Source organism: Macaca mulatta, chromosome 20 (assembly GCF_049350105.2).
Source record: "Macaca mulatta isolate MMU2019108-1 chromosome 20, T2T-MMU8v2.0, whole genome shotgun sequence".
In the NCBI taxonomy this organism is placed as follows: domain Eukaryota; kingdom Metazoa; phylum Chordata; class Mammalia; order Primates; family Cercopithecidae; genus Macaca; species Macaca mulatta.
The window spans coordinates 69,359,020-69,383,429 of NC_133425.1; the positions used below are offsets into that span (position 1 = coordinate 69,359,020).

General features: G+C 54.2%; 2 protein-coding genes across 57 annotated transcripts in view; one reads left to right on the forward strand and one right to left on the reverse strand.

Annotated features, from left to right (window-relative positions):
• The window catches only part of COG4 (component of oligomeric golgi complex 4), a 40,154-nt gene extending 26,978 nt beyond the window's left edge, over positions 1–13,176 (forward strand). For 5 of the 7 annotated variants that reach the window (XM_077984631.1, XM_077984629.1, XM_015126530.3 and 2 more), the window contains 7 exons: positions 2,523–2,585; positions 9,508–9,624; positions 10,920–11,012; positions 11,571–11,654; positions 11,880–11,981; positions 12,259–12,387; positions 12,604–13,176. In XM_077984631.1, the coding sequence (XP_077840757.1) occupies positions 2,523–2,585; positions 9,508–9,624; positions 10,920–11,012; positions 11,571–11,654; positions 11,880–11,981; positions 12,259–12,387; positions 12,604–12,738 (723 nt within the window). In that variant the 3' untranslated portion in view covers positions 12,739–13,176. The remainder of the gene's footprint in view (positions 1–2,522; positions 2,586–9,507; positions 9,625–10,919; positions 11,013–11,570; positions 11,655–11,879; positions 11,982–12,258; positions 12,388–12,603) is intronic. The other 2 variants (XM_028841125.2, XM_077984630.1) reach the window with 2 other exon arrangements.
• Positions 13,177–13,473: 297 nt separating this feature from the next.
• The window catches only part of FCSK (fucose kinase), a 28,330-nt gene continuing 17,393 nt past the window's right edge, over positions 13,474–24,410 (reverse strand). For 44 of the 50 annotated variants that reach the window (XM_015126526.3, XM_077984592.1, XM_077984580.1 and 41 more), the window contains 14 exons: positions 23,321–23,433; positions 22,678–22,779; positions 22,398–22,568; positions 21,130–21,194; positions 20,390–20,760; positions 19,437–19,647; positions 19,083–19,249; positions 18,766–18,987; positions 18,248–18,391; positions 17,974–18,093; positions 15,302–15,489; positions 15,111–15,210; positions 14,346–14,569; positions 13,474–14,171 (listed from right to left, as the gene is read on the reverse strand). In XM_015126526.3, coding sequence (XP_014982012.2) covers positions 14,070–14,171; positions 14,346–14,569; positions 15,111–15,210; positions 15,302–15,489; positions 17,974–18,093; positions 18,248–18,391; positions 18,766–18,987; positions 19,083–19,249; positions 19,437–19,647; positions 20,390–20,760; positions 21,130–21,194; positions 22,398–22,568; positions 22,678–22,779; positions 23,321–23,433 — 2,300 coding nt within the window. In that variant the 3' untranslated portion in view covers positions 13,474–14,069. Of the gene's footprint in view, positions 14,172–14,345; positions 14,570–15,110; positions 15,211–15,301; positions 17,730–17,973; positions 18,094–18,247; positions 18,392–18,765; positions 18,988–19,082; positions 19,250–19,436; positions 19,648–20,389; positions 20,761–21,129; positions 21,195–22,397; positions 22,569–22,677; positions 22,780–23,320; positions 23,434–24,410 lie in introns of all 50 variants that reach the window. The other 6 variants (XR_013411158.1, XR_013411157.1, XR_013411155.1 and 3 more) reach the window with 2 other exon arrangements.

The following is a 24,410-nucleotide window of genomic DNA, read 5'->3' on the forward strand; positions in this document are numbered from 1 at the left end:
CAATGTCAGGAAATCCTAAGGACTGTTAAGAAAATATCAAGGCCGGGCGCGGTGGCTCAAGCCTGTAATCCCAGCACTTTGGGAGGCCGAGACGGCAGATCACAAGGTCAGGAGATCAAGACCATCCTGGCTAACACGGTGAAACCCCGTCTCTACTGAAAAATACAAAAAACTAGCCGGGCGAGGTGGCGGGCGCCTGTAGTCCCAGCTACACAGGAGGCTGAGGCAGGAGAATGGCATAAACCCGGGAGGCGGAGCTTGCAGTGAGCTGAGATCCGGCCACTGCACTCCAGCATGGGTGACAGAGCGAGACTCCGTCTCAAAAAAAAAAAGAAAATATCAAATAGGACAGTGAGCTAGAGAGAGGCTGATGGGGGTGGAGAAATGTTCTCACCTTCATCTCCTGTCAGAATTGTGTTCTACCCTTTTATGTTCAGCTCAGCTACCAACTCTGCCATGGAACCTTCCTTGAATGCCTCACACCAAAACAGTTTGTTCTTTCCTCTCATTGGCCAGAGCAATTAGTGCCTTAATACTTTTGCCCCATGCTACTTTTTTTTTTTTTTTGGAGATGGAGTTTCGTTCTTGTTGCCCCAGCTGGGGTGCAATAGCATGATCTTGGCTCACTGCAACCTCCACCTCACAGGTTCAGGCGATTCTCCTGCCTCAGCAACCCCAGTAGCTGGGATTACAGGCACCTGCCACCACGCCCGACTAATTTTTGTATTTTTAGTAGAGACGGGGTTTTGCCATGTTGGCCAGTCTGGTCTCGAACTCCTGACCTCAGGTGATCCACCCATCTCGGCCTCCCAAAGTGTGGGATTACAGGAGTGAGCCACCGTGCCCATGCTACTTTTATCATTGGTATTTCTGCACCTAGTCTGTAAGGCAGTCGTGTTATGAAAAAAAGTCATCTTTGGACCAGAGTAGGGAGACCTGAATTCATTTTTTTAGTTTATTTGTTTATTATAAAGGATATTATATAGGATATAGATGAAGAGATGAAGAGGGCACATTATGGGGGAAGGGGTATGGAGCTTCCATGCCCCCAGGTGGCCACTCCCCAGGAACCTCCACCTGTTTATCCATCTGGAAGCTCAGAGACCCAAATTCTAAGCCTGGCTCCAGCTTTGTGGCCTTGTCACTCTGAGTGTCTGTCCCTTATCCTGCTTTATTATACTTCCTGACATTATATAATGCATTTGTTTACTATCTGGCTTCCCTTCTGGAATGTCAGTTCTGTGAGGGGTGGACCATGTCTGTTCTGTTAATTACTTTCTCTCAGTGCCCAGAACCATGCCTGACACATCCAGGTGCTCAGTAAATATTTGCTGAATCAGTTGCTGTCTGACCTTGGTGAATCCTTTTACATTTTTTTTTTTTTTTTGAGACGGAGTTTTGTTCTTGTCACCCAGGCTGGAGTGCAGTAGCGCAATCTCAGCTCACTGCAACCTACACCTCCTAAGTTCAAGCAATTCTCCTGCCTCAGTCTCTCGAGTAGCTGGGATAACAGGCGCCTGCCACCATGCCCGGCTAATTTTTTGTAGTTTTAGTAGAGACAGGGTTTCGCCATGTTGGACAGGCTAGTCTTTTTTTTTTTTTTTTTGAGACGGAGTCTCGCTCTGTCGCCCAGGCTGGAGTGCAGTGGCCAGATCTCAGCTCACTACAAGCTCCGCCTCCCGGGTTTACGCCATTCTCCTGCCTCAGCCTCCCGAGTAGTTGGGACTACAGGCGCCCGCCACCTCGCCCGGCTGGTTTTTTGTACTTTTTAGTAGAGACGGGGTTTCACCGGGTTAGCCAGGATGGTCTCGATCTCCTGACCTCGTGATCCGCCCGTCTCGGCCTCCCAAAGTGCTGGGATTACAGGCTTGAGCCACCGCGCCCGGCCGGACAGGCTAGTCTTGAACTCCTGACCTCTTGATCCACCTGCCTCGGCCTCCCAAAGTGCTGGGATTACAGGCGTGAGCCACTGCGCCTGGCCAAATCATTTTACCTTCTGAGGAGTCTCATTTCCTCCCATGTACTGGGCTTGATAATATGTGTTCTGTGGGGGTATTTGGCAGACTCCATGAGTTAAAGAATGAGACAATACCTCATAGGTGGCAGGCTCTGTGGAAGCTTTTCTTTAATGAATGTCAGGCTTTGTGTCACTGACCTGGGGCTTGACCATTTGGAGCCTCAAAACTTATCCCAGACCTGTATGCCTGAGTCATTTCTGCTCTGTAGGTAACACAGTACAAGAAGACCTGAAACCTGAGCTCACTGACTCTGAGGTCCTGATAGCTTTAGGCTCCCTGGTATCAGGCACAGAAGAAAGGGCCAGCCTGCTTCCCCATTCTGCCCAATCCAAGATCTGAGCGTCCTGCTCAGATGTAGCGGTGTGGGCTTTCACTAGCTCGAGTCTGAACTCCAGCCAGCCCTTCTCTGAGCTTCATGGAGCGCAGCTGTCAGCCAGTCTGGCATTGGAGTGGGTGGCAGGCACAGTCGGCAGGAAGTCACGTTCTTCCTTCCTCATCTCCCAGGTGACTCTGAACAACGTGGAAGTCTGCAGTGAAAACATCTCCACTCTGAAGAAGACACTGGAGGTACAAGGGAAATTGCCTGTCGGTGGTCAGCAGCCACTTTTTCCCATGTCGAGAGAGAGCCCTATACACACATCATGGTGAAGATGCTTATCCTGGTGACGTTGAGCCACACTCGAGGGGATTTCTTGGTGACTGACATGATAGCAAGGCATCCTTGGACCAGGGGGAAAAGCTCAGGAGTTGGAAGATCAGAATTCAAATTAGATCTTCCAGGCAAGGCACAGTGGCTCATGCCTGTAATCCCACACTTTCGGAGGCCAAAGCGGGTGGATCACTTGAGGTCAGGAGTTTCAGACCAGCCTAGCCAACATTGCGAAACCCCATCTCTACTAAAAATACAAAAATTAGCTGGGCATGGTGGCAGACGCCTGTAATCCCAGCTACTTGGGAAGCTGAGGCAAGAGAATCGCTTGAACCCAGGAGACGGAGGTTGCAGTGAGCTGAGATCGTGCCACTGCACTCCAGCCTGGGGGACAAAACAGACTCTGTCTGAAAATAACACACACACAAATTAGATCTTCCAGCACACAGTTGGCGTGTGACCTTGGCCAAGTCTCTTAGCCCTCTGAGCCTCAGTTCTCTCATCTACGAAATAAGATACATAGCTCCATCCTGCCCTAATTTGGGTTTCTTTGCTAGCCCAATGAAAAAACAGGATCGAGGCCAAGTGGCTCATACCTATAAGCTCAACATTTTGGGAGGCCAAGGCAGGAGGATTACTTGAGGCCAGGAGTTTGAGACCAGCCTGGGCAATGTAGTGAGACCTCATCTCTACCAAAAAAAACAAAAAAACAAAAAAAAAAAACTTTTTTTAAAATCAGGATCAGGGCCGGGTGAGGTGGCTCACGCCTGTAATCCTAACACTTTGGGAGGCTGAGGCAGGTGGATCATGAGGTCAGGAGTTCAAGACCAGCCTGCCCAAGATGAAACCCCATCTCTATTAAAAATACAAAAACTGAGCCAGCCGTGGTGGCAGCTGCCTGTAATCCCAGCTACTCGGGAAGCTGAGGCAGATAATTGCTTGAACCCGGGAGGCAGAGGTTACAGTGCAAGATTGCATCACTGCACTCTAGCCTGGGCGACAGAGGGAGATTCTGTCTTTAAAAAAAAAAAAAAAAACCCGGGATCAAAAGCACCTTATAAAAATGACAAATCCCTGTATAAATGTAGGAGATTAAGATAAGGTTTGCCTAATCCTATACAAAGCTGGTAGCTGTTGTTTTTTAGAGGAAGACAGCAGAGTATAGTGGAAATTGCTTGGGCTTTTAAGCCAGACACCCCAGGTTCAAATCTTCATTTGACCACTGCCCAGCTGTGTGGCCTTAGGCAAAAGTTCTGTAACCTCAGTCTCCTCATTCATAAAAGAGGATAATGACCTCTGTGCCACAGGACTGTTACGAGATGAATGTGATAACATGAACCACTTAGTACATGAGAGGCATGCAGTGGTACTTATTAGTTGTATTAACAGTTAAAAATAATAATAGCTGGGCCGGGGGGTGACTCATGCCTGTAATCCCAGCACTTTGGGAGGCCGAGGCGGGTGGATCACCTGAGGTCAGGAAGTCGATACCAGTCTGGCCAACATGATGAAACCCTGTCTCTACTAAAAATACAAAAAAATCAGCTGGGTGTGGTGGCATGCGCCCATAATCCCAGCTATTCAGGAGGCTGACACAGGAGAATCGCTTGAACCCCGGAGGTGGAGGTTGCAGTGAGCCGAGATTGCATCACTGCACTCCAGCCTGGGCGACAAGAGCGAAACTCCATCTCAAAATAACAGTAGCTGGGTGGCTTGTGCCCATAGTCCCAGCTACTTGGGACCCTGAGTCAGAAGGATTGCTTGAGGCCAGGAGTTCAAGGCCAGCCTGGGCAACATAATGAGACCCCCCATCACTTAAAAAGGAAAAATAGGCTGGGCGCAGTGCCTTATGCCTATAATCCCGGCACTTTGGGAGGCCAAGGCAGGTGGATCACAGGTTAGGCATTCAAGCCTGGCCAAGATGGTAAAGCCCTGTCTCTACTAAAAATACAAAATATAAAATTTAGCTGGGCACGGTGGCGAATGCCTGTAATCCTAGCTACTCAGGAGGCTGAGGCAGGAGAATTGCTTGAACCCAGGAGGCGGAGGTTGCAGTGAGCCAAGATCATGCCACTTCACTCTAGCCTGGGCAACAGAGTAAGACTCCATCTCAAAAGAAAAAAAAGATAAAAATAGTGGCCAGGTGTGGTGGCTAACACCTATAATCCCAGCACTTTGGGAGGCCAAGGCGAGTGGATCATCTGAGGTCAGGAGTTCGAGACCAGGCCAACATGGTGAAACCCCGTCTCTACTAAAAATACAAAATTAGCCAGGCGTGGTGGTACACACCTGTAATCCTGGCTACTCAGGAAGCTGAGGCAGGAGAATCGCTTGAACCTGGCAGGCAAAGGTTGCAGCAAGCCGAGATCATGACATTGCCCTCCAGCCTAGGCAACAGAGTAAGACTCCGTCTCAAAAAAAAAAAAAAAGTTAAAATAGTAAAAATCAATTTAAATTTAACAAAATAAAAATAACAGCATGGAGAGATCACTTTGTGAACTACTAGAAAATGAGGGGCCCATTTCTTCCCCACTCCCAAACTCAGCCTCTGGGAAAGAAGTGAGGCCAGGGCCCTGCCTCCACAGTGAACACTTGTGCAAAGGAGGATGCTTTGCAGCAGAGACAAAGGGCTCGGTGCACAACCTGGTGTGAAGTGTGGGCCTTATGCTGGCACACTGAGGAGGGGCTGGAGCCAGCACACAGAGGAGAGAGGGGTGGCTCAGAGAGAACAGTCAGGTGGCTGTTTATAGTACTGTAAACTGGATTACGTTAGGAATTTACCCCCCAAAAAAGCCTTAAAATGGGGGATGGAATAAAATAAGGTGGCATAGGCCGGACGCAGTGGCTCACATCTGTAATCCCAACACTTTGGGAGGCCAAGGCAGGCGGATCACCTGAGGTCAGGAGTTTGAGACTGGCCTGGCCAACATGGAGAAACCCTCTCTCTACTAAAAATACAAAATTAGCCAGGTGTAGGGGCTCATACCTGTAATCCCAGCTACTCAGGAGGCTGAGGCAGGAGAATCGCTTGAACCCGGGAGGCAGAGGTGGTGGTGAGCCAAGATCATGCCATTGCACTCCAGCCTGGGCAAGAGCAAAACTCCATCTCAAAAATAAAAATAAATACGGTGGCATAATGTACCGATAATATAGTATCTGTCACATCGTATGTGTTCAACAAGTTGGCTGTCATCTTTGGGTTTTTTTTTGGTGGTTTTTGTTTTTGTTTTTGTTTTTGTTTGAGACGGAGTCTTGCTCTGCAGCCCAGGCTGGAGTGCAGTGGCGCGATCTTGGCTCACCGCAGGCTCTGCCTCCCGGGTTCACTCCATTCTCCTGCCTCAGCCTCCCGAGTAGCTGGGACTACAGGCTCCCGCCACAGCGTCTGGCTAATTTTTTGTATTTTTAGTAGAGACAGGGTTTCACCATGTTCGCCAGGATGGTCTTGATCTCCTGACCTTGAGATCCGTCCGCCTCGGCCTCCCAAAGTGCTGGGATTACAGGCATGAGCCACCGCGCCCGGCCCATTGTTGGTTTTTTTTTTTTTTTGAGACAGAGTCTCACTCTGTTGCCCAGGCCAGAGTGCAGTGGCACGATCTCAGCTCACTGCAACTTCTGCAATTCTCCTGCCTCAGCCTCTGGAGTAGCTGGGATTATAGGCACCTGCCACCATGACCAGCTAATTTTTGTATTTTTAGTACAGATGGGGTTTTGCCATGTTGGCCAGGCTGGTCTCAAACTCCTGGCCTCAAGTGATCCACCCGCCTTGGCATCCCAAAGTGCTGGGATTACAGGCATGAACCACCTCTCCTGGCCTTGTCTTTATTTTATTTTATTTACTTATTTTGAGACCAATTCTCGCTGTGTTGCCCAGACTGTAGTGCAGTGGCATGATCTCGGCTCACTGCAACTTCCAAGATTCTCCTGCCTCAGCTTCCTGAGTTGCTGGGATTACAGGCGCCTGCCACCATGCCCGGCTGATTTTTGTATTTTTAATAGAGATGAGGTTTCACCATGCTGTCCAGGCTGGTCTCAAATTCCCAACCTCAGGCAATGCGTCCGCCTCAGCCTCCCATAGTGCTGGGATTGCAGGCATGAGCCACCATGCCTGGCCTTTTTTTTTTTTTTTTTTGAGATGAAGTTTCGCTCTTGTTGCCCAGGCTAGAGTGTAGTGGCACAGTCTTGGCTTACTGCAACCTCCACCTCCCGGGTTCAAGCAGTTCTCCTGCTTCAGCCTCCCAAGTAGCTAGGACTACTGGCGCACACCACCATGCCCAGCTAATTTTTGTATTTTTAGTAGAGACAGGGTTTCACCATTTTGGCCAGGATGGTCTCGATCTCCTGACCTCATGATCTGCCTGCCTCGGCCTCCCAAAGTGCTGGGATTACAGGCATGAGCCACCACGCCCAGCCGACATCATTGTTTTTAAGTCATGGCACTTTAGACTATTTCTGACCTTATCCTTAACATGAGTCTGTTGGGTTTTGGAAGTAAAATTTGGGGAAATATTAGAAATTCATACGTGAGCTTATGACTTTCATAGAATTAGCCAAGTAAAAGAGCTGAAAAACCTATTCCCATAAATCCCAGCCATCCTTAGATTTGCATCTCACAGATGTTCTTTCTTAGCCCCATCAGCAGCCCTTTGAAATAGGCAGATCAGGTGGCATGACGTTCAGCTTACAGGGGAGGTTACAAGACTACTCGAAGACAGTAAGTGTCAGGAATACTGTGGGAGTGAAGGGCCTCTGTCTGCTAGAAGAGTCCCTCTGAGTTCTTCCACTCTGCTTCCTCTCTGGAGCCAAAACAGCATGAACTTTCTAAGGAGGCTACAAGAAATGTGGCAGCTCCTGGCAACCTAAAACACAAGTTTCAAGCAGTTCCCCCTAGAGAGTACTACACCTACACTGTAGTGTGGTGATTAGAAACAGGCATTCTGGGCTGGACATGGTGGTTCACGCCTGTAATCCCAGCACTTTGGGAGGCTCAGGCGGGCTGGCCAACGTGGTGAAATCCCGTCTCTACAAAAATACAGTGATTAGCTGGGCATGATAGTGGGTGCCCGTAATCCCAGCTACTCTGGAAGCTGAGGTGAGAGAATCACTTCAACCTGGGAGACAGAGGTTGCTGTGAGCCAAGATCATGCCATTGCACTCCAGCCTGGGTGACAGAGTGAGACTGTCTCAAAAAAACAAAACAAGACAAAACAAAAACAGGATTTTTGGAGTCAGAATACCTGGTCTAGAGTCCCAGCTCCATGATTTATCTACGTTAAAAGACGGGTCTCTGCTGGACGCAGTGGCTCACACCTGTAAATCTAGCACTTTGGGAGGCCAAGGCAGGTGGATCACCTGAGGTCAGGAGTTCAAGACCAGCCTGGCCAACATAGTGAAACTCCATCTCTACTAAAAATACAAAAATTAGTTGGGTATGGTGGCGCACACCTGTAATCCCAGCTACTCGGGAGGCTGAGGCATGAGAATCACTTGAACCCGGGAGGCAGAGGTTGCAGTAAGCCGAGATCATGCCACTGCACTCCAGCCTGAGCGACAAAGTGAGACTGTGTCTCAAAAAAAAAAGAGAGAGAGAGACAGGGTCTCGCTTTGTTGCCCAGGCTGGTCTTGAACTCCTGGGCTCCAGCGATCCTCCTACCATGGCCTCACAAAGTCCTAGGATTACAATAGTGAGCCACCGCGCTCAGCCTTTCCTGACTTATTGCCATGACTTTGAATAAATTATTAACTTCTATGCCTCAGTTTCCTCATCTGTACAATGGGGATAATTTTACCTACTTCATAAAGGAGATACTTTTTTTTCTGAAGGTCAGAGTAACTTAAGTAGTTGTGGGGGTTTTTTGGTTTTCATTTTGTTTGGTTTTTAAGCAGAATAGGTACTTTGGTCTCACTCTGTTGCCCCGGCTGGAGTGCAGTGGCACAGTTATAGCTCTCTGCAGCCTTGAACCCTTGGGCTCAAGGGATCCTCTCACCTCAGCCTCCTTAGTAGCTGGGGATGCAGGGGTGCAACACTACATCCAACTAATTCTTTAATTTTCTGTGGAGACGGCTTCTCACTATGTTTCCCTGCTGTTCTTAAACTCTGGCCTCAAGTGGTCCTTGCACCTTGGCCTCCCAAAGTGCTAGAATTACTGGCATGAGCCACCTCGCCCAGCCTGGTACTGTAATAAAAGCAAAATGCTTAGAACAAAGCCCGGTATACAGTAAGCCCTTAAACATTAGCTATGATCTTGACCATCTCCCTTTGGTAGCCAGACCAAAATATTTAAGAAGCAGAACTGGCTTTTGTGGTTTTTTGGTAAATTTAAATAAAATTTAAAGAGAAGTAAATAAATATAAAAGTGGGAAAAAAGAGAGAAAAAGGAGGAACTATAGCAATAATAGCTAGTGTCTCCTGTGCCAGGCACTGAGCTAGGCACATTGTGCTTCATCTCATACATGAGGAGCAGGAATTGGTGTTCCCATTTTATAGACAGGAAAACTGAAGCTCAGAAACTTTAAATCATTTGCCCAAGGTCACTCAACTAATACCTGACTGAGCCAGGACTTGAACCTAGGAATGTCTGACTCTAAAGATAGGAAAAACTTTGTGGTATTCTGTTTCTTATTCACTTCCCCAACACTGGTACCCCCATATTACAGAGGGGGAAGTGGGAGCCAAGTGGATAGCCACCAGGATAGAATCGAGGTTTTCTGAAACAGAAAAGACTCTTGACAGGCCATAGCTACACCCAGAGAAGGCTGGAGGAATAGAAGTGGCTGGTGCCTCTCCTCACACTCCCATGGCCCACGCATGCTTGGTGGTCTTACAGCAGTGTTCTCCCCTAGAGTGATTGCACCAAGCTCTTCAGCCAGGGCATTGGAGGGGAGCAGGCTCAGGCCAAGTTTGACAGCTGCCTTTCTGACTTGGCCGCCGTGTCCAACAAATTCCGAGACCTCTTGCAGGTAAGCCCCAGGTTCAACTGCTGACTGAATCCTGTGTCTGTATGTTGCTCTGAGAAGATTGTTAGCTGGCTCATTGTGTGCAAGGAAGCCAGGAGGACGGGTGAGGGAGCAGCAAGCAAGCCCTGACGCCTGGAGTTGTGCAGGTCCCTTGAGACTAAAGGCCCTGTTGGTTTTTCAGCAGTGAAGTTGTCACACTGACAAGCCACCCTCTGGTCCTCTAGACTTTCCACTTGGCCCCACAATGACAAGAGCCCTCAGAAGATGCTCAGAGGAAGCGGAGTCACATGGTTGTTCTGACCTGTGGTCCTAGCCACAGGTGCTGCCTAGCACCCGGCATTCTGAAATCTCTCGTGAGAGTCTATCAGAATAGTCTCAAGGCCTCATTGTTACCCTGGACCTGATTCATCTGAGATCTGGAAAGGGGCATGTTCCTGGCTCCTCCTTTCATTAGCACTAGCTCTGTTATAACCTCCAACAGGGCCTGCAGAAAGCCTCAGGGCTGGAAGAGCACCCTGCAGTCAAGAGATGGGAAGGAGAGAGGGAAGGGGTGGGGAGAGGAGAGAGGGAAGGGGTGGGGAGAGGAGAGAGGGAAGGGGTGGGGAGAGGAGAGAGGGAAGGGGTGGGGAGACGAGAGAGGGAAGGGGTGGGGAGACGAGAGAGGGAAGGGGTGGGGAGACGAGAGAGGGAAGGGGTGGGGAGATGAGAGAGGGAAGGGGTGGGGAGAGGAGAGAGGGAAGGGATGGGGAGAAGAGAGGGAAGGGATGGGGAGAAGAGAGGGAAGGGATGGGGAGGGAAAGGGAAGGGATGGGGAGAAGAGAGGGAAGGGATGGGGAGAAGAGAGGGAAGGGATGGGGAGAAGAGAGGGAAGGGATGGGGAGAAGAGAGAGGGAAGGGATGGGGAGAAGAGAGAGGGAAGGGATGGGGAGAAGAGAGACGGAAGGGATGGGGAGGGAACGAGAAGGGAAGGATGGGGAGAAGAGAGAGGGAAGGGATGGGGAGAAGAGAGAGGGAAGGGATGGGGAGAAGAGAGAGGGAAGGGATGGGGAGAAGAGAGAGGGAAGGGATGGGGAGAAGAGAGGGAAGGGATGGGGAGAAGAGAGGGAAGGGATGGGGAGAAGAGAGGGAAGGGATGGGGAGAAGAGAGAGGGAAGGGATGGGGAGAAGAGAGGGAAGGGATGAGGAGAGGAGAGACGGAAGGGATGGGGAGGGAACGAGAAGGGAGGGATGGGGAGAAGAGAGAGGGAAGGGATGAGGTGTGCCTTCTGTGTTACATGTCTCCACCTTGTCTTGTGCAGGAAGGGCTGACGGAGCTCAACAGCACAGCCATCAAGCCACAGGTGCAGCCTTGGATCAACAGCTTTTTCTCCGTCTCCCACAACATCGAGGAGGTTAGCCTGGCCACAGGCAGCCATCAAGCCCCAATGACGCCTCGCCCCTAGCCCCAGCTGGAGGGAGCGGAGCCATCTAAACAGACTAGACCTTCCATGCTTCCCAGCCCACTTCCCCCACCCTCACCCTTGAAGACTAGGTTCCTCCCTGGAAACAGTTTCTCCCTAGTCAGAAGGGCTCAGAAAGACATGGAGTTTGCCTTGACCTAACTTATTCCCTTGTATTGGAGCTCTTTTTGCCCCACCTATGATAGACTTAGAAGCGTTTTTTTCCTCCTGGCCTAGTGATTTCATTCCTGTAGAACATGAGATCCAAGAAGGAATAAAATGCCAAGAACTTTACCATATTATGTGGGCCTCTGCTACAGCCCTGGGCTGTTTGCTGGTCAGTTTCTGCCAGCCTGGGTGTCTGAGCTGGTTTTAAACTAGATGAGTCAAGGCACAGGAAAGAAAGAACGTTTTACATTATTTTCTTAGAGAGATAGAGGTGGGTGGCAGTGAATGGTACTTCTTAGAAAGAGGCCCATGGTGACCACCAGTCCTGCTTCCTGACAACAGGAAGAATTCAATGACTATGAAGCCAATGACCCTTGGGTACAACAGTTCATCCTTAACCTGGAGCAGCAAATGGCGGAGTTCAAGGTGCGTAGGGGCCCTAGGGATCCACTTAGGGAATTACCCACCTCTGCCCAAACCAGCAGCCTGCAGGGTCTCATCACATTCCTTCTGGGAACCCTGGAAGCCCTTCCAACCCTAACCTGTAGAAACACTGCCCCGTGGCCTCACCTAACCATCCTCGCCACCTAAGACTCCAGCGTAGAGGCAGAGGAGTTAGGTGGGGCTCTGATGTCAACCCTCTGTGTGCAGGCCAGCCTGTCCCCGGTCATCTACGACAGCCTAACCGGCCTCATGACCAGCCTTGTTGCCGTCGAGTTGGAGAAAGTGGTGCTGAAATCCACCTTTAACCGGGTAAGGTAAAGGGGTCATGGGTCTGCAGCTTGCGTTTCTCCTCTGAGGAAGACAAGCCGTGCCACCACCCCAGGACTTGCATCCCCTCTGTCTGCTGCCCACAGGCCCTGCATGTCTGGGTCCAGTTCTGCCCTGACTTCTGAAGCCGTAGAGCAAACTGGAGCCACAGGGCAGCACCTGAGGCCTGGCCAGCCTTGCCACCCAGCTCTGGGGGCAGTTGGAGGCCAGTTCTGCTTGGCCAGGCCTAAGTAGTTACTGGGCTTGGGTTCTTCTGCAGCTGGGCGGTCTGCAGTTTGACAAAGAGCTGAGGTCACTCATTGCCTACCTTACCACGGTGACCACCTGGACCATCCGAGACAAGTTTGCCCGGCTCTCCCAGATGGCCACCATCCTCAATCTGGAGCGGGTAGGTGGCTCGCCCTTGGCCCAGCCACGGAGGGGTGACTGAAAGAGGCAAAGATGGATCCCCGCCACTTCCCTCTAAACCATGTCTCTGCCAGCAGCCAGCCCTACAGGACACCTTCCCCTTCCCAGGTGCCCCTGCTCTGCCCCTGGTAGAGGCCAGAGCCCTCTTTCAGAATAGCCCCACCTTGCTGACTGGTCTCTATGTCTTTCCCCACAGGTGACCGAGATCCTCGATTACTGGGGACCCAACTCCGGCCCATTGACGTGGCGCCTCACCCCTGCTGAAGTGCGCCAGGTGCTGGCCCTGCGCATAGACTTCCGCAGTGAAGATATCAAGAGGCTGCGCCTGTAGCTGCCTGGGTGAACACACCTGGCTCATCACTTCCGGGCCTGTTCCCGAAGGGGCCCCAGCCAAGGAGCTGAGCGAGACTGTCTGACTTGGGGGAGATCTGACAGCCCAGACCTTTCTACAGCTGGCAGCAGAGAAACAAGGTCTGGACCCCCTCCATGCTCTGCCCTCAGGCCTGGCCAGGTGATGCTCTGGGGGCAGTGTCTCCCCACCAAGAGAAGCGGGTTCCTAATGAGGTAGGAAAGCCACAGCAGGCAGTGGGCAGCCCAGGCCAGCTTTCTGCGTGGATGGTCAGTCTCTTGCCCTCAAACACTACAGCAAACAAGCTACCCTGCCAGCCCTAGACAACTTGGGTACATCTGGGGACCTAGCAGTTAGGCTTGACTTCGAGGAAAGGCTGTGATGTTTATGATCCTTGAATAAAGCTACCCCTTGGAGAGATGCCAGTGTGCTGTTTCCACGGAGGGCCAGATGCTATGGGGCAGGGCAGGTCTACCAGTTGCACTGAAATAGGAAGGCAAAACCCAAGACCTCAGCTTCCTCCCACACGCAGTGCAGCACACAGCTATGTCCGGGACCCACATGATGGCAGGAGCCCCCATCCAGTCCCAGACCCTCATGCCCCTATGGGGCCCTCAGCACCACAAGCTGGATCACCGCAGGGCCAGTTCCCCATAGTGTAGGGGAAGTGGGAACTGCTCCCAGGAGGAGCAAAAGTGACTTTATGAGAACCACCTGTAAGGACAGAGTGACTTTATTCCAAGAATGCCAGTCCTGAGAACCCACTTCCCACAGGCACCAGGTCACTTGGCACGGTCCGTAGCTTTGCTGGTTAAGGCCTGGGATGGCAGTGAATCGCTGGGTCACTGCCACCAACTTGGCAAGGGACCGCCACCCTCACTCCCACGCTCCCATGAGGGTGAAGCGTGAAGTCTACAACCCTAAGGAAGGCCACAGGGAATGCCTCGGAGGGCCTCTTCAGGGTTGGCCTTGCCAAGGGACTCCCAGCCATATGCCAAGGCTGGCTGTCAACCCTTTCCAGGGCCCTCGTGGAATGAGAAGGCCAGTCATAGGATTTGTAAAGGCCACATGGGATACTAAGCTTGGGACCTTCTTATGTCCAGGAGGAACAGAGGCTATACCTAGGCCACTGTCCACCAGGTCAGTCCTGTCCCAGGCACTCTCTGCTTGCCCAGGTCTTGCTCTGGTCAGCTTCCTTTGGGAGCAGATTCGCAGAGGTGGGTGGGGAGTAGGAGGTGGAGGTTCCCATGGGGCAAGGAAGGTGGGGGACACTGTAGCTCCAGGTTTTCTCCTATTGCAGAGAGAAGCCAGCTTCATGGGAAAGGGCAACAGGTTGAGGCCTCGGTCCCCAGCAGCTTCAGGCTCAGGCCCTGCGTGTCCACTTCAACCAGGTGGATGCTGTAATTCCCAAGGCCCTGGACAGGACGGGAAGTATTTAGAAGGCTTTGGACAAATCTCAGGCCTTCTGGAGGCTGGACTGAGCCTGCAGGACCAGGGGACTTGCAGATATAGCCCCTGGTTAACTGGTGGGCCACAGTGAGGTTTCTTGCCCCAAGAGGTCTCCTGATCAACCCCAGCCCCATCAGTACCTCGGTCTTGGCCAGAACCGCCTCCAAGGCCTCCTTTTGCTGTGGCTCCTTGGTCAACAGATAGAGAAAGCCTCCACCGCCTGCCCCAGCCAGGCTCTGGCCATGCACGTGGGGGGCCAGGACATCCATCATACGCCGCACAGCCAGGGGCTCACAGCCTGGAGCCATGAGCTTCTTCTGCTCCCAGTATGAGGTCAGGCACTGGCCCAGCAGAGGCAGGCTTCCTGAGGTGGGGCAGAGGGGAGTGATGTGCCTGGGCCAAGATACTCAGCACCCGTCTGGAGATTGCATGAAGTGCCAGGACGTGCTGCTGAGCCAGTGTCATGGTAAAGAAGCCGGATTCCAGTGCTGGCTGGAGCTGGAAGTAACAAGCCCACTTCCCAGGACCACCTGAGGACCAATGTGCAGGAAGCAACCAACACCACACCCAGCACAGTCGGCATCTAGGGAGCTGTGAAGCCACACACTGGGGCCCTGCCCAGCTCAGACTTCCCTGGAACTCAGCCATGGGGTGAGTCCCTTCCCCTTTCTGCTTCCTGTTAGGTGGGGCTGGAGGGCCTTTCCCATAATGAAAATTTTGTCCTCAGATGTGACTTTCCCCTAAATGTGAGACCTTGGAGAGGACAGACAATAGGCTTCTGTTCCCAGAGGCCTAATATCTGGAGCTTGTACCAAGCCTGCAGATGACCCTGGCCTCAAACCGACAAGTGGCAGGATACTCGCTCCTGGTGCCCTGACCCTCCCGCCCCGGAAGAAGCCCCTCACCTTGGCGGAAGGCTTCAGCACACTCCTCAGTTTGCTGCACTAGGCTGTGGGCATTCTGCACCACAGCAGGCAGTCGGGCGTACCAGCTCCTCAGCACATCCTGTGGACGGGGCAGGAGAAGGGGTGGTGAGGACCCAGGCCCAGCCAGCAGGCTCCCTGCCTGCCTCCCTCATGCTGGGGCCGGAGCTCACCTGCAGCAGATTCCGAGCCAGGCGGGTCTTGCCAGTGTACACCAAGAGCAGGTGGTCATTGAGCTTCTGGACAAAGCCCTCAGGCACCGTGACCTCTTCTACCTCCACCTTCAGCGGCAGCTGAGCCCGGGAGCGCCCCACCTTGATGCCAGGCATTAGGCCACCCACTTGGTCCTGCCAGCCACCTCCTGTGAGCCCAGGGCCTGTCACTGTTGGAGTCTGTCTGGCCCAGCTTCATTCTCCCAGTCTAGGCTCCCGGCCCTGCACCCCTTGATGGGAGCAGTATGGAAAGATAGCTTCCCTCAACTCCACAGGACAGTAAGCTACGCAGCTTCTGTCCCCAGGACAATCCCAGCAAGGGAATGGGCTTCACTCCAGGGCAAAGCTTGGAATTCCCGAGGCCTGAGTTTTGTTTTAGACCTAATGTGTAATTGGAATTGGGATAAACCACATTGAAGGATAAAGATTTTACACTATGGCCGGGCATGGTGACGCACACCTGTAATCACAGCACTTTGGGAGGCTAAGGCAGGCAGATCACTTGAGGTCAGGAATTTGAGACCAGCCTGGCCAACATGGTGAAACCCCATCTCTACCAAAAATACAAAAATTGGCCAGGCATGATGGTACGTGCCCTGTAATCCCAGCTTCTGGGGAGGCTGAGGCAGAGGTTGCAGTGAGCTGAGATGTCACCGCTGCACTCCAGCCTGGGTAACAGTGTGAGACTCTGGCTCAAAAAATACATATTTTACACTAACCTCTGCCCCTCCTAGGGGAGTTTTAGTCAGAGGAGAGGCTGACAGATACCTTCCCTATAGCCTGAGTCTCCCTGCACCATCTTCTGAAAGGTGGTTTATGTTGGAAGGAAGCTCATCAGGATCTATTTTTATCCTATCTAACTTACACATCTTTCCAGCTTCAGTAATGAAAGGTATGTATCATTTTCCTCCTTGTAGCTGCATAAAAATAACAAAACTAGTCCAGGCATGGTGGCTCATGCTTGTAATCCCAGCACTTTGGGAGGCCAAGGCGGGCGGATCACGAGGTCAGGAGTTCAAGACCAGACTGGCCAACACAGTGAAACCCCATCTCTACTAAAAATACAAAAAATTAGCTGGGCATGGTGGCGGGCGCCTGTAATACCAGCTACTCGGGAGGCTGAGGCAGGAGAATCGCTTGAACCCGGGAGGTAGAGGTTGCAGTGAGCCGAGATTGTGCCACTGCACTCCAATCTGGGTGACAGAGCTAGACTCCATCTCAAAAATAAAAAAAAAATTAAAAATAACAAAACTTGAGTTGCTTCTGGGACAGACCCTTGATATTTAGGGAAGGGCCTGCAAGGGTTTAGAGTACGAAATGCAAAAGACAGGAGCCATCTGGAACTTTGCAGCCAAAACCTGGTGGCTGCAAAGTGGCTAAGTCTTGAAACGTCAAGACTTAACTGTGCCCCTCTGCTTCAGAGCACTTGGCACAGTTTGTAATACACATGCACCTGAGTGGTTACTGATTAATGTCTGTCTCCAGGAGACCACAGGACTTTTGAGGGCAGGGACCCCATTTTTGCTCATTTTATCCCCGGGGCCCCACAGAGTGGGTTCTCAACAAATAGTCATCCGTTGGCCAATGTAGAACTTGAATGGCGCACCTCAAAAGAAAGCTGGAAAGGCTTCCCCATCTGCACCTTTTGCTAATGACTACCGATTATGCGATATGAGTCACTACAGTGCAATGAGAGGCTTGAGCTACAGAAACACCACAATCAGGCTTCAGTAGGCCTTTGCAGCAGTTTCCTTCCAGGGGTGTGCTGGAGATGGGGCCTGACACCCTGAGGTGGACCTGAAACCAGACAAGCCTGTGGCTGCTCTACACTGACCATGGGTTCCAGGGGGCTCGGTGGCCAAGAGGAGTGAGAAGCCTGGCACTGGTGACATTCATTAGATCATAGTCATTTTTGGGCTCTTGCTGCCCTACCATATGGCCAGGGGGTGGGGGCGGGGGCACAGGTGATCGCATCTCAAGTAAGGGCATGATGCCAGAAGGGCAGGCAGAAGGTCCAAACCAGCTCTGCCCAGCCCTACCTGAGCACAGCCTTGGATAGGCACAGTCACGAAGCATAGCACCTGGTTCCAACAAGCATAAAAGGTACAGCACAGACCCAGTGCGGTGGCTCACGCCTGTAATCCCAGCATTTTGGGAGGCCGAGGCGTGCGAATCACTAGGTCAGGAGATCGAGACCATCCTGGCTAATGGTGAAACCCCGTCTCTACTAACAATACAAAAACTTAGCTGGGCGAGGTGGCGGGCGCCTGTAGTCCCAGCTACTCGGGAGGCTGAAGCAGGAGAATGGTGTGAACCTGGGAGGCGGAGCTTGCAGTGAGCCAAGATCACACCACTGCACTCCAGCCTGGGCGACACAGCGAGACTCCGTCTCAAAAAAGAAAGAAAAGAAAGGCACAGCACAGGCACTCAGTAGATGCTCATGAAACAGCTCGTTGGGAGGTAGAACATTTCAAGTTGAAAGTGACCAGAGAAGGTCAAAGTGACTAGAAGGAAAGTATTTTCAACAGCAGCACAGTCACGTGGCTGTTGGCCAATCACATGCAAATCCACTCCCCCCGCAGGCCCTTGGGAAAGTGTCAGTGACCTCCCCCAACTCCAGGGCAGTCACATACCAGTGGTGAGCACCTGCTCCAGGTGCAGCACTGCATGGATCAGGGCTTCCGTGCCCACCACCCGGCCTGCGGCTCGCTGCAAGGCAGCCAGGGCAGTGCCTGCCAAGATGCTGCTGGTGCCTGCAGGGCAGAGAGGAGAGAGCAGGCATGAAACACCTCTGCCCTGCCCAGGCCTGCCTGACTCCCTCTAAGGGCAGAGGCCAGGGACAGGGATCACAGGCAAGGTTGGAGGGCTGTGACAGTCAGTGGGTAGCAGGTGGCAGGGCCCGCTTACCCAGGCCAGAGCCGTGGGGCAGCTCAGACCAGGTGTGCAGCTCAAAGCCACCCCCGAAGGTGCGGAGCAGCTGCTCATTCAGCTGGAGTTCCGAGTGGACATGCACGATCCCCGCGCAGATGAAGGCCGCCTTCAGCAGGGCCCCTGCAGAGGGACAGGCATGAGGAAGGAATTTGGTCTCCAAGGGCAGACACAGACACCCACCCACCCTCATGACTTCCCAGCCAGTGCGGGACTCATCCAGTGGGACAAAAGTCCAGCAGCAGTACTGGCCCCACCCCCAAGCCATAAAAGGGCCTCTGGACTCCCAGACAGGGACACATGTCATCTCTACTTCCTGTGTCTGTAGGTGCCTATGCAGGTTGACTCCCAGCCCCTTCCTTCCCTTCAGGCTCCTCAGCCAGACTGGCTGGCTCCTCAGGCCAGACCCCAGTGGCTTGCAGTCTCTAGCTTCTGCCCCCCACCCCTAGCTGGCCATGTGTGCCAGCCCCACCTGCAGAGGTCTCAGGGTGCCTGACCTGGGGCATGGGGCTGGCAGTAGTCCCGCAGGTCAGCCAGGCACCGGCACACTATCTTCACAGTCATCTCATCCTGCCGAGGCCCCACCGCCAGCCACAGCTCAGGCTCCGGGATGCGGCGTGCCCTGGCTCCAATGGGCCGGCGGCCATCCACTCGCACAGCCAGGCCCAGCACAGCCCCACCAAGCTCATAGGCAAGGGGTGGCGTGTCACTCCAGCCCCCTACGGCAGCGTGGCAAGAGTCAAGTTGGTCACAGAAGCTGCCAGCCTGGCTCTGGGGCAGGTACCCTCACCCCCACCTGCCACAAGGGGCTCACCAGAGAAATCCACACGGGCTGGGCACTCAGCCACCACCCACTGCCCAGGTCCCGGCAGCTCCACCGGCTCCGTGGAGACAAAGTGCTGGGCTGACATCACAGCCTGGCGGATCAGGATCTGCCCAGCCCCCTCATAGTGGCGGGCCGCTCGCACCAGCAAGGCTGGCCTGCCAAAAGAAGAGGGAGGGATGGCGGCATGCAGCCCAAGCTGGAGGCCGATTGCCTGGCTTTGGGGACCTGACTGTCCTGGGGTACCCAACGGTGCCCCACCTCTCTCTGGGCTTCGTCCATCAGGGGCCACTTCCCAGATAGCCAGGGGCATATCCAAGGGATCTGACCTCCGTTAGTACCCACCTGCTTAGCCACTTGTCCCTCTCCTGGGCAAGCGCCTCCACGCCCGCTGCCAGGTCTCCACACTCCAGGTATGAGAAGGGCCGCATCCACTCAGGGTTGGCAGCTGGCCCGCTCCGCAAGCCCCCACGGCCCTCTGCCATGCAGCCCAGGACGTCCGCCACACAGGCCAGTGCCCGCGCTGCCACGCCAGGATCTTCTGCCCCAGCTGCAACTGAGGGACCAGGAATTGGGGGTGGCAGGGGAAGAGGCCTGTCTTCAAAATCCTCTGCCCTGAGAGGCTACTCAACAGTCCCCAAATGCGCCAGACCCCTCACACCTCCTGGCTTTTGCCCACAATGTATCTTTGACTGTAACTGCACCCCTCCTCTCTGCCTGGCAGAGATCCTCTCGTCTTGCCAGTCCCAGAGTCCCAGCCCATAGGTGTCTCTTCAGCCTCACCCAGGACTCCCATAGTGGTGAAGAGCTCAGGCTCTGGGCTCAAACCACCTGGGCTCAGGTCTCAGCCTCACCACCAGCTAGCCGTGTGGCTCTGGGTGAGTAGCTTCAATACCAATCATGTCCATGATCCCTGGGACCTTCCACGAGGTACGGCCTACGAGGCTAAGGCTGTGAGCCCCCAGCAGTGTGCCTGGGACCTCACGCAGAACTGACCATGTCCCTTGGGGGCCCTGTCCCCTCCCCACGCTCTGCACCCACATCCCGGCACCCGGTACAGAACATGCAGGGTTTGCCGATGTGCCTAGGACCTAGAGCTCAGCTGCCAGGCCTCAACCTCTGACCAAACCCCACTGACAAGGATGAGGCCTTCCAGAATCCTAAAAGTAAACTCCAGCGTGCCCCTTCCCAGCTTGAGCACCTCATGGCCCCCTAGTCCCCTCGGGGGATGGCCCAGAGGACAGGGAGGGCAGGTGCCCCTGGCCTGACTCTGCAGCACTACCAGCCCGCACACTCACCCTGGTCCAACGTGGCCAACAGGGGCCCGGGGCAGCCCTCTCGGACAGCAGCCCAGATCAGCGGTCGCAGGCTGAGGTCCTGCCGGGCCTCCAGCACATGCCGCGCTTTATGCAGGGCCTGGCGGAAGAACAGGTCCCGGCGAGAGGCCAGCGTGGCAGCCCGATCCAGGCATGGCTGCAGCTGCTCCCAGGACAGACGCCAGGAGGCTCGCCAGGCTCGCAGGGCCTCGCCCCCATCCTCCTGGCGGTCCAGCATCCACAGCAGGTCCTGGGGTCCCAGGTCCCTCGAAGGGTGGAGCACAGGAAAGAGGCGGGCGCTGGGAAGGCAGCACTCTGCTGGCGGCGTGTCAGGGTCCCACAGGTCCCAGGCTCTGATGTGGGGAGAAGGCACATTCCCAGGAGGGAAGCAAAAGCTCCAGTCTCCTCCCCAAGCCCTGAGCCACCTGTCAGTTCATGGGGACAGGACAGTCTCCTCCGAGGTAGCACAAGTGGGCAATTCAGGTCTGGGGCCAGGCTGCCTGGCATCCTTTCCCAGACCGCTGAACAAGAATGCCAAAGTCAGCACAGCCAGAGACTGGGAGCTGCCCAGGGGAAAGTACTGGAGAGAATCTCAAAACCACCCAGGCCCCTGGATGGTAGCAGGGCCCATGCTGCTCTGGGGCAGGGGAGAGACACACCTCGAAAAGCAGCAGTCACCCCAGCTGCCCAGGTCACCAAGACTCTAGCGGTGTCCACCTTACCGAACACCTGTCCTCTTGAAGAATTCACTCCAGGGTACGTTGAGATATGTGCCTGCCCCCTGTCTCTGGGGGAGAGGAGGAAGCAGTCAGGGCTGCAGGGGCCACAGGAAAGGGTCAGAGACGCTAGGCCGGGGGGCCAGGAGCTGCTTAAGTGCTCATGTGAGGGCAGAAAGACAGACAAAGCACGTCCTTGACCCACCCAGGCTGGAGCGCAGTGGTGCAATCAGCTCACTGCAGGTATGAACTCCTGGACTCAAGAGATCCTCCCATCTCGGCCTCCCAGAGTGTTGGGATTACAGGCGTGAGCCACTACACCCAGCCATGGAGCAATTTCTGAAATTGCTTTCAGCCCTGCAGCTCCAACACTCCTGCCGAGGTGCCTGAAATCTGGAGCAGAACCCTGGGTTCCAGGCCCAACCCACCACAACTGGCTGCAGCCCAAGGCGGGTTACCTCCCTCTCTGAACCTCAGTCTCTAGCCTGCCAAAGGGGGATAAAAATCTCCACCCAGTCGGGCGCGGTGGCTCACGCCTATAATCCCAGCACTTTGGGAGGCCAAGGTGGGCAGATCACGAGGTCAGGAGATTGAGACCATCCTGGCTAACACGGTGAAACCCCGTCTCTACTAAAAAATATTTAAAAATTAGCTGGGCATGGTAGCGGGCGCCTGTAGTCCCAGCTACACAGGAGGCTGAGGCAGGAGAATGGCGTGAATCCGGGAGGCGGAGCTTGCAGTGAGCCGAGATCGCGCCATTGCACTCCAGCCTGGGTGACAGAGTGAGACTCTGTCTCAAAAAAAAAAAAAATCCACCCAACCGGCCTGGCCAACATGACGAAACCCCATCTGTACTAAGCTGGGCGTGGTGGTGCACGCTGGTAGTCCCAGCTATTTGGGAGGCTGAGACAGGAGAATCACTTGAACCTGGGAGGCAGGGGTTGCAGTGAGCTGAGATTGGGCCGCTGCACTCCAGCCTGGGTGATAGAGCAAGACTCCATCTCCAAAAAAAAAAAAAAAAAAACAAAATCCCCACCCAGCGCAGCTGTCTGAGCAGATGCAAGGAGGGAGAAAGCCTGTGGAGACTCTGCTGGTCTCACAGCCTAACCTCACCCTACCTCCTCCCTCATCCTCTCCTCCTACATCCTACCCTCCTCACAGCCTGTCCCACGGACCAGTGCTCAGAGAACCCCGCCGTGGGGTGGGGGCCAGGACTCCTTGGGGCTCCCCAAAGCCTGAAGATGGGGGTGAGGGAATGCAGGGCGACTGCCTACCTCCCAGCTGTCCAGACGGCCAACAAGGGTGAAGGCGTGGCCCGGGGAGCCGTGTAGCCGCGTACGGTGTCCCTGCAGGACAAGGTCATGCAGCTCCCAGCCACGCAGAGCCTCGGAGTGGGCTATGTCCAGGCCACTCACCATGCAGCCAGCGCCTATGTGAATAGGGCCCTGGCGGGGGACAGGGCAGACATCCTGGGTGGGCAGGCACCCAGCACCCCCCAACACACACGGGACGCCAGCACCCTTGCCCCAATATGCCCACGCGCTCAGGCCTCACCCGCAGATGGCAGTGCTGCAGGACACTCCCGGGACCCAGCCGGACAGGGCCCTCCAGCAGGCAACTGACCACAGAGCTCCCAGCCGCCAGGAGCTGCTGCTCCTGTGCAGCCGGGTAGGAAGAGCATGAGGGTCGAGGGCCAGGGCTGCCTCAACTCTCCTCCCAAGCCAAGCATCTGGGGGCGAAGCGTCCAGGCCTACTGCTCCCCTGCCCTGCAGCCCCCTAGACTCCTCTCTGGACCTGCCTGGGCCCCAGCCTGAGGCCTATTTCCATCCCACCTGTCCAGCTACGCCCAACCCCGCCACCCTGGGGGCCACCTCTGAACCCTACCTGTCCCCTTTCTCAGCAGCACAGCACTGACCCAGGCCCACCACTGTCACCCCAGGCAGACCCCAAAGAAAGGTCTTCTTTAGCTTCTCAATCAGGTAAGCTCCATGCAGAATCCTGACTTGGTCACTTACTGGCTGTGTGGCCTTAGGCAAGTTACTTAGCCTCTCTGAGCCTCCAGCACTTCATGCGTAAGCCGGGGGTAACTCCTGCACTCAGGCCATCTGTTCCAAGGTCGGCTATTGTCTTCCTGGGAATCCACATCCCACCTGACCCCAGGCACCCAGCAGGCACCAGAGGGGCAGGGAGGTCTCACCTCCACCTGGGAGTGCACAATCTGGGCCCCAGGAGCCCCAGGGAGTGCGAGGCTGTGCAGGAACTCAGTGGCTGAGGAGGTCATGTAGCTGTAGCTGCCGTTGGAGACGTAGGCTGTAAAGACATAAGTACGGACCCCAACCCCATGCCTGCTGCGACTCAGGCTGGCCTCCCAGCAGCACAGACACATGGGGGCAGGTGTGGCAATGAGCCTGTTAGGGGAAACTGAGTCAGGAACCTGCCCAAAGCCACACAGCTAGAAAGCAGACAGGTTGGCTGGGCACGGTGGCTCACACCTGTAATCCCAGCACTTTGGGAGGCTGAGGCAGGCAGATCATGAGGTCAGGAGTTCGAGACCAGCCTGACCAACATGGTGAAATCTCGTCTCTACTAAAAATACAAAACTTAGCCAGGCATGGCCGGGCACGGTGGCTCACGCCTGTAATCCCAGCACTTTGGGAGGCCGAGGCGAGCGGATCACAAGGTCAGGAGATCGAGACCATCCTGGCTAACATGGTGAAACCCCATCTCTACTAAAAATACAAAAAAAAAAATTAGCCAGGTGTGGTGGCAGGCGCCTGTAGTCCCAGTTACTTGGGAGGCTGAGGCAGGAGAATGGCATGAACCTGGAAGGCAGAGCTTGCAGTGAGCCGAGATCGTGCCACTGCACTCCAGCCTGAACAACAGAGCGAGACTCTGTCTCAAACCAAAAGAAAAAAAAAATTAGCTAGGCATGGTGCCACGCATCTGTAATCCCAACTACTCAGGAAGCTGAGGCAGGAGAATCACTTGAACCCGGGAGGCAGAGGTTGCAGTGAGCCAAGATTGCACCACTGCACTCCAGCCTGGGCAACAGCCATACTCTGTCTCAAAAAAAGAAAGTAAGTAGACAGCTTAGGGCCAGGCATGGTGGCTCATGCCTATAAACCCAGCACTTTGGAAGGCCGAGGCAGGCAGGTCACCTGAGGCCAGGAGTTCGAGACCAGCCTGACCCACATGGTGAAACCCCATCTCTACTAAAAATACAAAAATTAGCCGGGTGTGGTGATGCACGGCTATTATCCCAGGTACTCAGGAGGCTAAGGCAGGAG